Here is a 19,269-nt window from a genome sequence, read left to right on the forward strand (position 1 = left end):
TGAAATGTTAAATAAACGTGGTTAAGTAGGATTCTGTCAAGTATATATAGAAACACCGGGGAATAGAACTAGCAAGCCAGGGAGTAAATTGGATCCCGCAAAACATTTCAGGGGGGGGGGCAGAGACGAGGGCGGGGCGTATACAGGGAGTGGGGGCTGTGTGACGTGTAGCCTATAAGTAAAAATTAATGAAAACGTAGAGTTATAAAAACGTATGAATTCTATTAATGATACAAAACCCTAAACTAAGCGAATGGAAAAAATAATGTTTATAAAATGTAGAAATGTTCAGTTTAAAGCGAATGGAAAAAGTAATGTTTATAAAATGTAGAAATGTTCAGTTTAGAGAACGAAACCGGAAATCTTTAATCTCTGACACAGACCACGAGTTATATTTCAACACTTTTGTTTTACTAGTAAGAATGTGTTCTGTGTAAAAAGAGAAAAAAACGTTAGTTTCCAACTTAAATTTTCCTATGCAGTGTTTTTATATTTAAAGCAGTAATCTCAGTCCTTAGCTTGGTTTTATAAGTTGATTTGGTAACTTAAAGTTTAGTTTCAAGACAGAGTTGGGTTATACTAATATTATTAGGAAAATAAAAGATAAATAGATTTAATTAGTTGCTTTTTTGTTGCTGTAATGAGCAGTTAATAATTGATTATAACAAAACATTACATTTTACCATCAGTACGACTTTAAGCTCTTTTAGCGCTTTAAATACCTATTCAGTTTGAAAGTGCCGACATTTTATGCCAAAAGGAATTGAGTCTTTGCCACAAACCCAAATTTTCTTATTTTAGTATCTTTACAACCTGATGGTGTAAACCTGTAATACTTCAAACTTAGATTAAGGGATCTAACATAATTATTTATAGTTTGAATTATCTAAGGCCTACAATGCAAAGTCGATAAAGGGATTAGAAAATCAGAGTTTGTGGCAAGACTGAAAATTTCTTCAGGAAGTTAAAAAAATATATTGAAAATATTAGCTGACAATCGTATTGTTACGACAAAAGAAATTGAGTCTTTGCAACAAACTCTGATTTTCTAATCCCTATATCTTTGCAACCCAATGACGTAGACCTCTGTAGATATTTCAAACTATGCATTGGGTCAGATCAAATAATCTAAGTTTGAAATATCAAAGGTTTACACCATCCGGTTGCAAATATATATGAATTAGAAAATATGAGTTTGTGGCGAAGACTCAATTCCTTTCATACCTTTTTTCATTTGAAATGAAATCAGTGTAGCAAGCAAGAAGTGAATGTTTAAAATATCTTAAAATTTGGGGAAAAAAGAAAAAATATTAATTTTGCGGATTAAAATCTGTGTATTGAAGTTAGGGGAAGATGTCACTTCTCTCCTACTTTGATCTTTTATCAGATTCCGAATGTAGAACCGCGAAGTTAGGACGTTTGACGGTTAGGGATATATAATATATAATATATATCTAGATGTACAATATTCATAATTTTGTAAATTAAAAATTGTTATTTTAAAGAAAGTAAATCAACAATATCTCTCGTATTGTTACTTTAAAAATGCATACAGTTATAGGGCATACGCATTTTAAATTGAATTGAGTGACCCTTAAAAAGCTTTTTCTGATCAAGTATTAATTATACAGGGTTTCCCACATCATATTAGACCGTCAACGGGTCTAAATTGCGATTTTCGGGACTAATAAGAAAATTTAATTAGAATAAATCAATTTGAAAAATAACATAAGGCTTATATAAGAATTTTCTTGCGGAAAATGATAAGGTTTTCGAGTATTAAGGGTTTATTTTGTCGTTAAAGATTAGAGATAATCTAATATGATATGGGACGCTCTGTATATGTTCATAGTTTTGCAAACTAATTATAACATTAATGTCTAATTCATACTTAATCAGACAAAGCTTTTAAGGGTACCGTTGTGAATCGGGCATTGTCATGTTTGCTTGAAAGGTTCACTGAAAATTACGCTTACAGTCCCGTTAATTGAATAGCAGTATGAACATGTCAACTTATAAGGAGTATCACAGTTTATCAAATATTACGCTTACAGTCCCGTTAATTGAATAGCAGTATGAACATGTCAACTTATAAGGAGTATCACAGTTTATCAAATGCCTTTTACAAGTCTAATTAGGCATTTTTTATATTGCTGTAATGACTTAATTTGAGCACTGTATCTACATGGTTACCCTGAGAATGTAAAGACGACCCAAAACTTGAAAAATATGACGACTTGAAGCTTGATTTTTGGTTTCTGCATCCAATTAAGTATTTTGAACGAATAAGCACAGAAGAAAGCTAGTTTGGCTTACAAGGAACCCTGAATACAAGAAACCGGACTAAAGAAGTTCCGTACGATCGTCTCTGAAGTCTCATCCTTTGTGGGTAACCCTGTACTATCTACTGCTTTATGATTTGAATAGAAAAGGACGCCAGACTTTAATCTTTTCTTGAACAATAAATAATTAAAAACTGCTTTATGATTTTTAACTCGAGATAAAGTAGTTACAATAATCAATTTTTAATTTAAAAGTTACCACTATTATCTTTGATTAAAAAAGTCCGACATTTTTTTAGGCTTGTTACTCCCCGGGCACCCATGGGTTTCCAAAAAAAAATATTATGCCTATTCGGACCAGCCGTTTGGCCAGCTAAAGCTAACATATAAATATTCAAACTTATATACATGAGAGAATGTTTATATAGATGTTTTGTACAAATGAACGAAATATTAAAACATCTTTTTAACATTTGAAATTTGCCAGTTTCTGAAGTAATAAAATAAAGTTGATTTATTTGTTTGTTTGCGTCAAGTCATCCATCGTCTTTTATTATATTTTTCATTCTCGTTAATTAGTGTATTTGTTCAGAGACAGAAACTTAAGAGATTTTAATTTTAGCAAAATATTTAAAAAGATCAATTTAGAATTCAAAGAGCCGGACATTTGTATCTTAACTTTGACGTCACTAAAAACTAATCTTTCGTTGAGTGTACTGCAGTGATCTGCAGTACACTCACCGTAGAAATAGTGGAGAGGGACGTTGCATTCTTTATATATAACAGGGATAGACAAGATCAAGGTTATAATGCAAGGAAAGTTAATTGCAGTTGCGTATACTCTGCGTACATATTGAAATCAGTTCTGTCTGGGCGGAAATTTGGAAACAAGAATAATTCATTGATTTTTTATATAAAAGATGGATCCCATGTCAGGCTTCGACATCCGTCTTGTGTTTACATTACCGCCCGGCCAGAGACATTAGACTGCAGTACAAAAGATGCGTACACCTCTGAATTAACTTTCCTTGGACAAGATAGATTCCATGATTTAGGACTTTTACGATTAAAGGCGCTGAAACCCCGATTTAAAAGTTTTTGTTATAAATATTGAGTTTAGTCGCTGAAGCCTATACATAGTTAGTTAAATGACTCAAATCAATGTATGGCCTTAAACCCGTTCAGATCTTCATATATAGGAGTGCTTGAGACATTTGGTTAGGATTAATGGTTTAGGGTTCTCATTGGTCAGTTATGGGTGAGAAACGATTTAGATAAGATTACGAAGAGGTTTAGTTAACCTATCAGTTTCCATCTCCAGCAGGAAAAAAAATATATTTTTACAACCCTGCTTTAATTCTAAACAACTGAAAATGAAGCTAAATGTGTTATTAGCAAATAACACAAACAACATTCAACTGCCTACTGCCTGCATATTTTCTTTGAGAAAAGGCATAAACTGCAGAGAGTATAGAAATGGCCTGGAAATGAGGCAGAACCGTAAAATTCAGGCATATAACAAATATTCAAAGAAGTAGTTCTAAAATAGTTAAATCTAACCGTATATATATATATATTATGCAGGGGAAACATTGGAATAAAGGGATATGAAGCAATTTTTGAAGATAGGTATCGTTCAACAAAAATATTTTAGTCTTTATTGACTTTCAAAATCAAAATATTAGCTTATTATGAACATAAAGTTTTCTTGATTAATATATCTGTAAAAGTAATTTCAAGTGACCCTCAATTTCTAGAGTGGCATGTCGGATTCACAACGGTAACCCTGAAAAGCTTTGTCTGATTATTTACAATTGTGGGTTCTCTGCGCATTACTTCTCGAATAGTTATTAAACACTTTTCAAGCTAGATAGACGATATTATCTTCGACATTTTTAATCGGATAAACGTTTTAAGGGTACCGTTGTGAATCGGATTCTGAACTGGGACCGGAGGCCGAGAAACTGAAGGGGGGGGGGGGGGGGGGGGATAGTGATCCTTCTCATCTTCAGCTTGTTAGGACTAATGTGGGGAACAAATATCTTTAAGAAAATTGAACTGGGTAAAAATATGAATATTGGAAACCGGAGAGAAACCTTCTTACATATCCCTTGTTAGTCATATTTTGTGATATTCCATATTGTATATAATTTTATTCTAATTATAATCTACAAGTGAAAAAGATTAACATGGTAACATATATAGACGATAGACAAGGAAAACATACACTGAAATATTCTTCGATATACTTGTTACAGATAGACAGTTACTGTCTTACCCTAACTCTATACCAGATAGACATATATTATCTCAGACGGACTTTTGTTACAGATAAACGGACATTTTCTCAGACAGAATTGTTACAGATAGACAGACATTGTCTCAGAGAGACCTGTTACGGATGACAGACATTGTCTTAGACAGGCTTGTTCACCATAGTTTCAGTAGAAGTAAATATTTCCTTTTACTGATAGCGCCGATTGAAGGATTCATATCTCCTATTAAATAATGAGATAGATAGGAAGATATATGTTACCGCCATGCTATTTTTATTGGTTCAGAATAGACAACAAACACATGTCTGAACTCTGATTGGATCAGGCGCTAATGGACTCGGCATACAGGAGTGATGTTACAGATAGACAGACATTTTCTCAGACAGACTTGTTACAGATAAACAGAAAGATAGCACAAGAGGCAGACAAGAATACATTAGGGCGGGCGGATAGAAACTTAGATAAGGGTTGCATTGTGTACAAATTATATTTATTTTATTCATTTCATTAAAATTATACATCTATGTATTAAATGTATAGAAATAAAATCAAAAATAAAAAAAGAAGTAATAACTTTATTTGACTGGAAATGTAGTTTTAATGGTCATTTCGCTTAAAATTTACTTTAAACAAATTCTCTCAAAACCTTTATCGGGATAAAGAACCCACAAAATAGGGAACCCACCAATGAAAATAAATAAACAGTTAAAAAATAAAACAAAAAAACATGGATATATAATTTAACTCCATCAATGGAGGATCACTTAAAATTGCAAGAGCAGTACCTATATGACATCTTTAAAGTCGAACTTTTTATTAACTCAATGGGTCTCTAGAAATTGCATTGCAAACATGTTTAAAATTAAGTTATGTTAAGAAAATTCTGTGTGTACATTTTACTCTGCAGCTAGAACAATAATGCACATAATCTAACTGAATAGGGCTGGTGTGACGGTAGTAATGAGCGAGTCATGTTTTTGTTTGACAAACATTGTAGAAGTTGATTTGTTTGTTTATAAACTCTGTCTTCCTTTCTAACATTCCACTTTCTACTTTCTAGTTGAACTATAACAGATTTCTTCTTCATATCATCTTAACCTACCTAGAGTCATGAAATATAGACTTTAGAGTTAAAGGGACTGTAGGCATAGTCACATTTCATTTAAAGGAACTGTAGGCATAGTCACATTTCATTTAAAGGAACTGTAGGCATAGTCACATTTCATTTAAAGGAACTGTAGGCATAGTCACATTTCATTTAAAGGAACTGTAGGAATAGTAACATTTCATTTAAAGGGACCGAGGCATAGTCACATTTCATTTAAAGGGACTGTAGGCATAGTCACATTTCATTAAAGGGACTGTAGGCATAGTCACATTTCATTTAAAGGGACCGAGGCATAGTCACATTTCACTTAAAGGGACTGTAGGCATAGTCACATTTCATTTAAAGGGACTGTAGGCATAGTCACATTTCATTTAAAGGGAATGTAGGCATAGTCACATTTTATTTAAATGGACTGTAGGCATAGTCACATTTCATTTAAAGGGACTGTAGGCATAGTCACATTTCAACTATGCACATTTCATTTAAAGGGACTGTAGGCATAGTCACATTTCATTTAAAGGAACTGTAGGCATAGTCACATTTCATTTCAAGGGACTGTAGGTATAGTTACATTTCATTTAAAGAGGGGCGGGTATATCTCATTCACAACGTTACTGTTGAAAATTCTACAAAAATGTACAAAATCTGAACGATATTTGTTTTAATTGATTATTTTCTATTGTAGATTTTTATGAATAAAAACTACGATGTTTCCAAATTCTTGATCGGATTAAGGTTGAAAATACACCGTTGTGAATTGGACATGCTTTTTTTCTTTTCTTTTAATTCATATTAATTGCGTCTTTAACCTGGTTTTCTTATCTTTATAGAGGCTTACTTCATACTAATTGCGTCTTTTTCCTGGTTTTCTTATCTTTATAGAGGCTTACTTCATACTAATTGCGTCTTTTACCTGGTTTTATTTTCTTTATAGAGGCTTACTTCATACTAATTGCGTCTTTTTCCTGGTTTTATTTTCTTTATAGAGGCTTACTTCATACTAATTGCGTCTTTTACCTGGTTTTCTTTTCTTTATAGAGGCTTACTTCATACAAATTGCGTCTTTTACCTGGTTTTCATTTCTTTATAGAGGCTTACTTCATACTAATTGCGTCTTTTACCTGGTTTTCATTTCTTTCTAGAGGCTTACTTCATACTAATTGTGTCTTTTACCTGGTTTTCATTTCTTTCTAGAGGCTTACTTCATACTAATTGTGTCTTTTACCTGGTTTTCTTTTCCTTCAGTCGTTTTGTTTTATACCTCTCTCCTGTTCTCCCTGACTGTATAAACCTGAGATCTGGATAATATCAATCTATCAATATATAAACATAAATTGTATAAACATCTCTTGAAACCTATAAAATACTGTAGACCTGGTTTCTATCAGTTTATCCTAGACACATCAGTAGGTAAGATAACACGAACATTAGTTTATCCTAGAAACATCAGAATACAAGATAATGCAAACATTTGTTTATCCTACAAACATCAGAATACAGAATAATACAAACATTAATTTATCCTAGAAACATCAGAATACAAGATAATGCAAACATCAGTTTATCCTAGAAACATCAGAATACAAGATAATGCAAACATTTATAGTTTATCCTAGAAACATCAGAATACAGGATAATACAAACATTAGTTTATCCTAGAAACATCAGAATACAGGATAATGCAAACATCAGTTTATCCTAGAAACATCAGAATACAGGATAATACAAAAATCAGTTTATCCTAGAAACATCAGAATACAGGATAATACAAACATTAGTTTATCCTAGAAACATCAGAATACAGGATAATACAAACATTACTTTATCCTAGAAACATCAGAATACAGGATAATACAAACATTAGTTTATCCTAGAAACATCAGAATACAAGATAATGCAAGCATACATCCATACATGAATACTCCTTCGGAATCCAGGAATTTTACTTAAAATTTCAAGAATTTATTTTTCTTTGATAATGTTGTCTTGACAATACCTTAAATAATACATCCTGTTCAGCTGTTCATTTATCCTTTATGATTTCCTCCTGTTCAACTGTTCATTCGACCTTCCTAATCTACTCCTGTTCAGCTGTTCATTCGACCTTCCTAATCTACTCCTGTTTAAATGTTCATTCATTCTTCCTAATCTACTCCTGTTTAAATGTTCATTCATTCTTCCTAATCTACTCCTGTTCAGCTGTTCATTCATCCTTAATAATCCTTTACTTTTCAGCTATTCATTTATCCCTCTTAATCCTTACTCCTGTTTAATTGTTCATTTATCCTTCACTTTATACTCCCTGTTCATCATTATACTAAATGCTGTTTTTTCTCTGTATCCTGTTTTCCTTCTCCTTCATTCTAGTTAATTCCTATACTCTTATGTTTCATCCTGTATCCTGTATCCTGTCTCCTTTACCCCGTATCTTGTATCCTGTATCCTGTATCCTGTATTCTGTCTCCTATACCCTGTATCTTGCATCCTATATCTTGTATTCTGTATCCTGTATCCTGTATCCTGAATCCTGAATCCCGTTTTATTATGAACGGTTAAGCAAGATTAAGTCGTCAGAAGCAGTTTTCCAGAGAAATTGGTGTTTGCGTTCTGTTAAAACAATTCTCAAATTTTCAAATCCATTAGCATCAAATATATGTGACTTGAAATGATTTTTGAAGGGCTAGAGAAAGGCCGGTTGGAAGGGGTAGGAGAGAAAATGCTATTAGGAGAGGAAGGGGTCTCGGGGTATATAGAGGTGATGAGAGGGGGNGGGGATGAAAATAGCAATAATAGGAAAGGAGGGTATTTTATACAAGAGGGAGGAACTTCTCAGTAAAGTTATATATATATCAATCAATCAAGAGTTACCTTTAAACATATCGTTTAGAAAAGGTAGAATCAATTTAATTACCGGTTTATTTTAATCTTTTGTTTTATTGAACAAATTAAACAAATCAAAAATCTCTTATGTTGTAAAATTATTTCAAAATAAAAAGCAAGTTGGCATCCATCATTCGAGGGACGGGGTGGGGCAAGAGGATTACTGCCGCCCCCCTCCTCCTCCTGAGAACACATACTAAATGTCTTCATGGGCATCTAGGACAAGGGGGGGGGGCGAGGGTTTACTTAACTAAAGGATGAGTTTTTAAAGAATTGTACTATACCATGGATTGTATCATGTACTATACATAGTAAATTCATTATTCATGCTTACTTATATATATTTCTTTTCCTAAATCTATTTCAAATATATAAATATATTCAAAATATGGAAAATACACAGATTTGAATTATTTCATGTTGCAGTCTTCCATGATATGTTTATGAAAATCTATCAAACCCGGGAAATTAATGATCATGGAGTTAAAAAAAAATTTAAATTAAAAAAAACTATTGTTAAAAAAGTTATCATGGAGTTGTAATCAGTCCCTCATGGTCACTACTCACTACCCACTACTCACTACTCACTACTCATTACTCACTTCTCACTACTCACTACTGACTACCCACTACTCACTACTCACTACTCACTACTCACTACCCAATATTTCACTACTCACTACTACGGTCTACGAAATGAGAAACGAGGATGCTAAGAAATATGGATAAGGGAAAAAAAATTGAATTTTCGGCGAGTTTTCGGTCTTCGTTTTGAACAAATCTATTAAAGATCAGAAAAAAATATTGAAGGTTTTTTTCTACTTCAATGCAAGTTCCTGTTTTAGGTATACTTTCAATTTATCTAAACCACAAAAATAAAAACTTAAATAAAAGAAAACAGAAGAAAAATTAGCTAATTAAATAATTTAAAAAAATCACCAGAACGTTCGAACTATGAAGAATACTAGAAAGGCACGAATCGCTATGAATTAAAAAAAATAAAATACATTTTTTATTATTCCATCTCGAACCGCCTCCCTTAAGACGCAATATCAGATTCACATGCTATGTTTATGATATATCTCCTTCTGACGGGGAGAGGGATCCATTATACGCCCCCTGTTTTCTCTCAAGAATAATCAGTAATCCATCTTTACATTTATCCTCCATATCGTGAGCTGTCACCAAACCTAATATATAATACCAAATTGAAAGAGTGATCATAACGCGAATAGTGTATCGTATTATACAGCTATATATATACAAACATGCTATCATAACGAGAATAGTGTATCGTAATTTACAGATATATATATTAATACAAACATGCTATCATAACGAGAATAGTGTATCGTAATATACAGATATATATATTAAAACAAACATGCTATCATAACGAGAATAGTGTATCGTATTATACAGATATATATACAAACATGCTATCATAACGAGAATTGTGTATCGTAATATACAGATATATCCAAACATGCTATCATGACGAGAATAGTGTATCGTATTATACAGATATATATATATCCAAACATGCGATCATAACGAGAATAGTGTATCGTATTATACAGATATATATATACAAACATGTTATCATAACGAGAATAGTGTATCGTGATATACAGATATGTATATATATATATATACAAACATGCTTTATCATTTATTCAATTTATAGGACATGCATATCTAGTACATATATATCTTAGACCATCAATATTTAGTACATAAATATCCAGAACCTATATATATATATCCAGTGCATGACTTAGCAGTACATAAATATTAAGAACTTCCTGTACATAAATAATAATTATCCAGTACACAAAAATTTGGTAAATTGGTATCCAGTATATTAATCAAAGACAAAAGCATTTCAAAAAATTTTGGAAAACAACATTTTCGAAATAAATTAACTTTTTGCTTGACATAGTGTCTCATGTAGAAATTAGGTTTAAAAATGCAATCTTAAATATTTTGACATAATTTCATAGGAAATACTAGGAGGCATGAGGGGGGGGATTGGAGGGAATAAGATGGAAAGGGGGAGGGTTGGGAGGGAGTAAACAGGAGAAGGGGGGGGGGGAATTAAACGGTCGGGTGAAACTGTCAAGGAATATTAAGATGAGTTGATTTAAAAGAGAAATCTGTAGAATTGTTCTCTTTCATAGATTTTATATTTTTAATATTTTTCCATTGCAACTCCAGGAATTTGCCGCCCTAACAGATAAAATGTAAATTAAATCAAGAAAAAAGATAACACTTTTTTCTTTTAAGACCATCTGGCATTTACTTTCACAAAACTTTTAAACTTAAAAATAATTTAAGAGTTTGTTTGCAGTTATTTAGTTTATTACTTAGTTAGTTAGTTACTCATTTAGTTAGTTACTTAAGGGAGTGTTCGCGAAAAATGAAAGGGGGTATAGGCTTAATGCAATAAAAAACCGCTTTCGATCGCTACTAATCTTACTTCTATCAGTTGCGTCTATAAGGAGAAAATTGTTAAAGACGTCTCATACCGAATAACATTAATCAGTTAGTTAGTTACTCAATTAGTTAGTTACTTAGTTAGTTAGTTACTCAGTTAGTTAGTTACCCAGTTTGCTAGGTACTCAGTTAGTTAGTTACTCAGTCAGTTAGTTAATCAGTTGGTTAGTTAATCAGTTATTTAGTTATTCAGTTAGTTAGTAACTCAGTTAGTTAGCTACTCAGTCAGTTAGTTAATCAGTTGGTTAGTTACTCCGTTAGTTAGTTGATCAGTTGTTTAGTTACTCAGCTATTTAGTTACTCAGTTAGGTAGTTACTCAGTTATTTAGTTACTGTTATTTAGTAAATCAGTTAGTTAGTTACTTAGTTAGTTATTTACTCAGTTAATTAGTTACTCGGTTTGTTAGGTACTCAGTTAGTTAGTTACTCAGTTAGTTAGTTAATCAGTTGGTTAGTTAATCAGTTAGCTAGTTACTCAGTCAGGTAGTTAACCAGTTAATTAGTTACTTAGTTTGTTAGTTACCTATAGTTAAAATTACTTTTTAGCCTAATTTTTAAATTAAAGCGGTTTGGTAGTTTCTTTGATACATATATGGATATCTGGTTCCTTGTAAAGTGTGGGACCTGACGTGAAAATTGTTATCCAGCAGTTACTACAGTTACCATACAACACTCATTTTACTTGGTAACCTACCTTGGTTAGTGGTTACCCAATAATTAATTTTTTTTTTACAGTACACATACGGACTATACAAGGCAAAACGGGATAGCACACCAAATGTATCAGCCTCCTCTAGAGAGATTATAGAGCTGAATATCTTTTTACTCAACTGTAAACTGTCAAAAGAAACATATTTCAAATTCTAAATATCAAATTAATGGAAGTTTACAGATGACCTGAGATGATAAACTATTAATAAAATAAAAGATTATTATGTTTAAAGGAAGGAGACAGGAAAAATAAGAAATATTAAAACTTCAAACCAAATCATGACTAATAAACACACACACAATTATTTGAAGAAATATTATTTGCCCCCCTCCCCCTCCCCCCTCCTATCAATTTTGTACATGACCACTTTTTCAACAATTTTTAACAAAATTAGTATAAAATTAGGGTTAGTTTAAGTTAGGTTAAAAGCGCTGCGGCTAGGGGGCCGACCGCTGTCGCCACATGGTCAATCTTATCCATGTCTTACATATAAGATCCAAGTACAAAATTGATCGGAGGGGGATGGGGGGCGGGGGTTGGGTGTCCAAAAATCGTATATTAGGAAATTGCCGAAATTAATTAACGATGTTCTTGATATCTATAAGGAAATGAACACTCACAACAAATTCTGATCATATTTTTTAATGTGTCGTACACTTGTGATATTTTAAACTATAGATTCTTTTAGATCAAATAGTCTATGGTTTGAAATAATAAAGGTTCACAAAAATTTGGATTTTTTTCACGAATGTTAAATTCCTTTCTGAATTGTGCATAAAAAAGATTAACATAGGAACTTGAGTGTATGATAAACAATTCAAAATATATAACTTTTTGAACATGAGCTGAGAAATATCAGAAAGAAATTTGTTTAGTTTTGTTATTTTTTATTCTCAACATTCTAGAACCCTCTGACCTACAGTGTTGAATGACTAATGACTACTAGAGAATATATGATTAAAATCTATCAAACTAATGAATTTATCAAATATTTAGAAATCAGCCGAGTTCAGAATGGGGGCAGACCGCCGGGCAGGGAGAACCGGTTATTGGATGTTTACAACGAGAAACCAGTTCGAGTTAGTGCTCGTGTTCTTGTTCCAGTCAAGGAACATCCAAGGGTAAGATTTTTTAATTTCCAACTTTTGCAAATATCACATCAAACATTAAATATATAAAAATGAAAAATGTTTTGGGATTATCCAAATATTGATATTTTATATATATTTATCATTTATAGATTCAATATTTTTGATGCAGTTTTTTTTCATTTTAATCTTGGGAAAAAATGAAATTACATAGTTTTATGAGCAGGAAAATTTCCCCGGGGAAAACTGAAATAAAAAGTTGAGTATAAATTATCGGAAAATCCTAAAAGATATCATGAAAACAAAACTGCCTTGAGCACTCCACAAGGTTTCTTGTTCTGCTGTTCTGCGGGTAAATAATGCCGCCATCTTGTTTCAGTTTAATTTTGTGGGTAAGCTGCTTGGCCCACGTGGGAACTCTTTGAAGAAGCTCCAGGATGACACCATGACCAAAATGGCGGTTCTGGGCAGAGGCTCCATGAGAAATAAACAGCATGTAAATACATTCTCTAAACCTTCATAACAAACCATTCCAGATTTAAAGATTAAAATTAAATCCTGTCGATTAAAATTCGTGTGATATTTTCTCAGTCTCGAGGCACCTTTGTTCTACCAAATATTCTTTAATTTCGTTTAGAACCATTACTACAAAATCTTCAAATTTAATGGTAATTCTCTTGTTTTACATATACATATATATGATATATACAAAATTGCATTATTCTCAACGATGGGGGGGGGGGCCTCTTAATTATCTTCTTTACTTTAGATTTTAACATTTTTTAGAAATATTTCTCTCTATTTGGGCTTGTTTTTAATTTAGGAATAGGTCAATAAAATACAAATGCATTTTGCACATTTTGAATAGATGCATTATACGATGAAGTCTGTAGAGAATGTTTTCAAAACAATAAGATTTAAAATCACGCTAAAACATTTGTTTGATGATTTTTTCCTCAGGAGGAAGAACTTCGAGCTTCCGGGGAACCTAAACATAATCATCTTCAAGAGGAACTTCATGTCGAGGTTATTATTATTATTATTATTATTATTATTATTATTATTATTATTATTATTATTATTATTATCATTAATAATTATTATTATTATTATTATTATTATTATTATTATCATCAATATTATTATTATTATTATTATTATCATTATTATAGTTATTAATGTGTTTAAGGTTACAGCATTTGCTTCCCCTGCTGAAGCATATGCCCGCTTAGCCCTGGCTCTGACCGAAGTGCGTAAATATTTGATCCCAGACGGAAACGATGAGATCCGTCAGCGGCAGATGAAGGAGATACAGATCCTGAAGAAGATGCAGGACAAGCAGGAGGAAAGGACGGAGGACAGTGGTCAGGAGTCTGACGTCAGCACTTCTCCAACCTCCGAACCTTCTCCGGTGATGCACTCTTCCCCCAACACTAGCCCCCCGCCCCTGGAGAACCAATCCTTGTCTCCACACTCCGACAAGAACGGGAAAATATACGATCCCCGGAGTAAATCAATCCTGGAGAGGATCAGGCACAAAAGGGATTCTGGAGAGGATCGAGAGCTGATTAGGGATGCGGATCTACATGTCGGGATCGCCACTAAATCAATCTTAGATCGGATTCTACCAGGGCATGCCAAGGATCGGCAGAAAAGGGATCTAGAAATATCCGTAGATCGGGATGGATATGATCAGCCTGTTTGGAAGAAGATGAAGTAATGTAAATTATGTGTACCCCCCACCCTCCCCCTTCCCCTCAAACCCTTATACTATGTATCGATACTCATCAAATATATAAACATTTATAATAAATAAAGTAAAATTATGAAAATGTCTTCAGTCGTGAATTTTTTAAGAATAGTTTTACACTTTTAACTTCATAATCTTGGGATTTCCAAAATGTTGTCGGCTGTATAAATCATCAAGATTCTTCCACCATTTATTATATTTGAAGACCAAACTTTTTACGATCTAAAGTCGAAGAAGATCTGCACATAGTTTTATTGTATTCTTACACCAGGCAGACGTGTTACGTTATAATAAATATTTTATTCATAGACGATTCCTGATTAGTCCTTGATTAGTCTGGGAACAATTATCTTTAAAGGTTTCTACCCTTGAGATAAAACTAATTGAGAAACAAGAAACTGTAATTTGTTCTAATAAAACAATATATTCGAGTATACGAACCACAGGAGTGTACAAGAGTGTACTATACAGAACACTAAGTACAAGAGTGCTCTATACAAGAGTGTACTATACAGAACACTAAGTACAAGAGTGCTCTGTACAAGAGTGTACTATACAGAACACTAAGTACAAGAGTGCTCTGTACAAGAGTTTATCATACAGAACACTAAGTACAAGAGTGCTTTGTACAAGAGTTTATCATACAGATCACCATGTAAAATAGTGCTATGTGCAAGAGTTTATCATACAGATCACTATGTACAAGAGTGCTATGTACTTTAGTTTATCATACAGAACACTGTATACAAGAGTGCTATTTACAAGACTGTACCATACAGAACACTGTGTACAAGAGTGCTATTTACAGGACTGTACCATACAGAACACTATGTACAAGAGTGCTATGCACAGAGTGTATCATACAGAACAAGAACAAGAGGGCTATGTACAAGAGTTTAGCATACAGAATACTATGTACAAGATTGCTATGTACATGAGTTTAACATACAGAACACTGTGTACAAGAACTTGTCATACTGAACACTGTATACAAGAGCTATCATACTGAACACTATGTACAAGAGCGTATAATACCGAACACTATGTACGAGAGCGTATCTTACTGAACACTGTGTACAAGAGTGTATCATACAGAACACTGTATGCAACTGTGTATCATACAGAACACTGTGTACAAGAGTGTATCATACTGAACACTGTGTACAAGAGTGTATCATACAGAACACTGTGTTCAAGAGTGAATCAAACACTGTATGCAACTGTGTATCATACAGAACACTGTGTACAAGAGTGTATCATACTGAACACTGTGTACAAGAGTGTATCATACAGAACACTGTGTTCAAGAGTGAATCATACAGAACGCTGTGAACAAGAGTAGATCATACAGAACACTGTATGCAAGAGCGTATCATACTGAACACTATTTACAAGAGCGTATCATACTGAACACTATGTACGAGAGCGTATCATACTGAACACTGTGTACAAGAGTGTATCATACAGAACACTGTGTACAAGAGTGTATCATACAGAACACTGTGTACAAGAGTGTATCATACAGAACACTGTGTACGAGAGTGTATCATAATGAACACTGTGTACAAGAGTGTATCATACAGAACACTGTATGCAAGAGCGTATCATACTGAACACTATGTACGAGAGCGTACCATACTGAACACTGTATGCAAGAGTGTATCATACAGAACACTGTGTACAAGAGTGTATCATACAGAACACTGTGTACAAGAGTGTATCATACAGAACACTGTATGCAAGAGTGAATCATACAGAAGACTGTGTACAAGAGTGTATCATACAGAACACTGTGTACAAGAGTGTATCATACTGAACACTGTGTACAAGAGTGTATCATACAGAACACTGTGTACAAGAGCGTATCATACTGAACACTGTGAACAAGAGGGTATCATACTAAACGCTGTGTACAAGAGCGTATCATACTGAACACTGTGTACAAGAGGGTATCATACTGAACACTGTATGCAAGAGTGTATCAAACAGAACGCCGTGAACAAGAGTGAATCATACTGAACACTGTGTACAAGAGTATATCATAATCATACTGAACACTGTGTACAAGAGCATATCATAATCATACTGATCATTGTGTACAACAGTGTATCATACAAAACGCTGAACAAGAGTGAATCATACTGAACACTGTATGCAAGACTATACCATACAGAACACTGTATGCAAGAGTGTATCATACAGAACGCTGTATGCAAGAGTGTATCATACAGAACACTGTATGCAAGAGTGTACCGTACAGAACACTGTGTACAAGAGTGTATCATACAGAACACTGTGTACAAGAGTGTTTCATACAGAACACTGTATGCAAGAGTATACCATACAGAACACTGTATGCAAGAGTGTATCATACAGAACACTGTATGCAAGAGTGTATCATATTGACAAATTTTAAGTTGAGTGTGCCAACTTTTATAAAGGAAGTTTAGTTTCCAGACAAAGCTGGGTTCCAAACCTAGTACACTTTATGTATATTTGGTTGTACAGAGTCACACAGAGATTAGGGTCCTCAAAATACACTTTCTATTAAACTTGTCGAAGAGGTATTAACTAACTATGTATTTTGCTTGACTGTTTTTGAGTTTTGACATGTCCAATCATTAAAACAGCCGATCCGATCGGACCAAAAGAAAGTTTTGTGGGAACTCACATGACCCCATTGAAGGTAACTACTGGTCAAAACTGAAAAATTATTCTTAAAAATGTTGTTTTTTCAGAACAGCATAAATAGATAAATCCGCAAAAAGTTTGGGATTATGAAGTAAAAAAGAAAAAAAATTGCGGCTTTAGAAAAAAAAAATTGTGAATAACGGTGTTAAATATATCAAGGTTTAACCTTAAATATTTGTTAACTATAGTGTTTACTTTAGCTTTTACCTGCATAAATGTTCTTTACTGAAGAGCAAATTCATCTCATATTTCAAACCTCCTCAAACACTGTTCATTTGAAGAGCTAAAAACCAAGAAAACACTTCAAATCTGAAGATAAACATATTGCTGTTTACAGAAACTAATCTTAATATTAATCTATTTAATTGTGTTCACCATGAACACGTCCAATTATAAAGTAAATTGCACTTAAGATTGAAATCTGATATGTTTTCAATCATAACTTTTCATATTGAAGAGTTTTTTAGAGCAAATGCTTTAAATTTCAAATATGTAACTGGAAAACTTTGCCTTTTTCATACTTGTGCGTAAATCAAACACAGAAGAGCTACGAAGTCTCAAAGTCGAACAAGTGGTGGCGCATATATTTTACCTTCTTCTTCTATCTAGTTTTCAGAGTCATTAAGTTTAGCAGAGGTTTTCCATTTATCAAATCAAATATAATGAATACAAGAAGAGATAGAGTTTCGTAGAATCTACTTTTTCGCAAAATATATTAATATATCATCTGAAACTCTTTATTGTTGGGAAAAAGTGTTGGTATTAAAAAAGCCTTAGTGGGAGTGGGGGGATCCTTAGAGGTGGGGTGGGGAGGTGGTCCTTAACTATAGTTCTTCCATTTCAAGGCTTTATGGTTTCTCTACATGATGATATTTTATCTTGGGACGTTTATTACCAAACTTACAATTTGATAACTAACAATTTGATAACTAGCAATTTGATAACCAACAATTTGATAACTAACAATTTGATAACTAGCAATTTGCTAACTAACAATTTGATAACAAACAATTTGATAACTAACAATTTGATAACTAACAATTTGCTAACTAACAATTTGATAACTAGCAATTTGCTAACTAACAATTTGATAACCAACAGTTTATTTACTGTTAATTTGGTTACTAACAATTGGCAACGTATTAACAATTTGATAAAAAGAATTCGTCAACGATTACTTTCTGATTTCTAATCCCAATGTTTTTGCAACCCAATGTCGTAGACCTAAGAAAATTCAAACTATAAATTCTGTTAGATCAAATAATAAAAGTTTTAAATATCAAAGGAGTGCATCATCAGGTTGTAATGATATAGGGATAAGTAAATTTTAGTTTGTGGCAAAGACTCAATTCCTGTGCAGTCGGAATTAATGAATTTAAACAAGGAAGGAGTAGCTGAGTTACTGCTTATATGTGCCCACAAATCCCCACTCCCTGTCTACGCTCCTTAGGCCTGTTTCTTTGCACTTTGACAATATGTATCTGAGTCCTCAACTGATTAAAGATTTCAAAATTATTCCTCTATTTAAAATCTACTAAGTTTACTTCTAAAAGGAAATGTCAACGCAATTTTATCTTGAAAACACATAAACATAGATTTTTTCCACATCTACACTGCCGAAATCCACCAATATATTTCTAAAGCAGTCGCAGTCGAAAAATGACAATTCTCAACTAGAAAAAAATTAATTTCTGCCTTTTTAGTATAAAAGTCACATGAATAACGTTTAAAATTCATTTAAAGTGACTGTATGTACGATTCGTAAACCTTTATCTGAGTAACAATGAGGAAGTAATTTTAATTTTTTAATTTTAAATGTGTTTAGTTTATGAAAATCTCCTTTATTTTATCTGTACCATGAATACATAAGTCACTTTATTGAGGAACTACAGTTGGAAAATATATATTTTCCGGGATATATATTGTCAGATTTCTCATTGATCCCTGATTAGGTATTGGGTTTGGAAAAGGAGGGTTTCTTGAAAG

General features: G+C 32.9%; 1 protein-coding gene across 1 annotated transcript in view; it reads left to right on the plus strand.

Annotated features, from left to right (window-relative positions):
• Positions 1 to 14,900, plus strand: part of LOC111697021 (KH domain-containing, RNA-binding, signal transduction-associated protein 2) — a 29,421-nt gene extending 14,521 nt beyond the window's left edge. Inside the window, exons 3-6 of the mRNA XM_023466888.1 lie at positions 12,751 to 12,875; positions 13,222 to 13,338; positions 13,803 to 13,868; positions 14,032 to 14,900. Coding sequence (XP_023322656.1) covers positions 12,751 to 12,875; positions 13,222 to 13,338; positions 13,803 to 13,868; positions 14,032 to 14,562 — 839 coding nt within the window. The 3' untranslated portion in view covers positions 14,563 to 14,900. The remainder of the gene's footprint in view (positions 1 to 12,750; positions 12,876 to 13,221; positions 13,339 to 13,802; positions 13,869 to 14,031) is intronic.
• Positions 14,901 to 19,269: the final 4,369 nt, after the last annotated feature.

Source organism: Eurytemora carolleeae, unplaced genomic scaffold (assembly GCF_000591075.1).
Source record: "Eurytemora carolleeae unplaced genomic scaffold, Eaff_2.0 scaffold276, whole genome shotgun sequence".
Lineage (NCBI taxonomy): Eukaryota > Metazoa > Arthropoda > Copepoda > Calanoida > Temoridae > Eurytemora > Eurytemora carolleeae.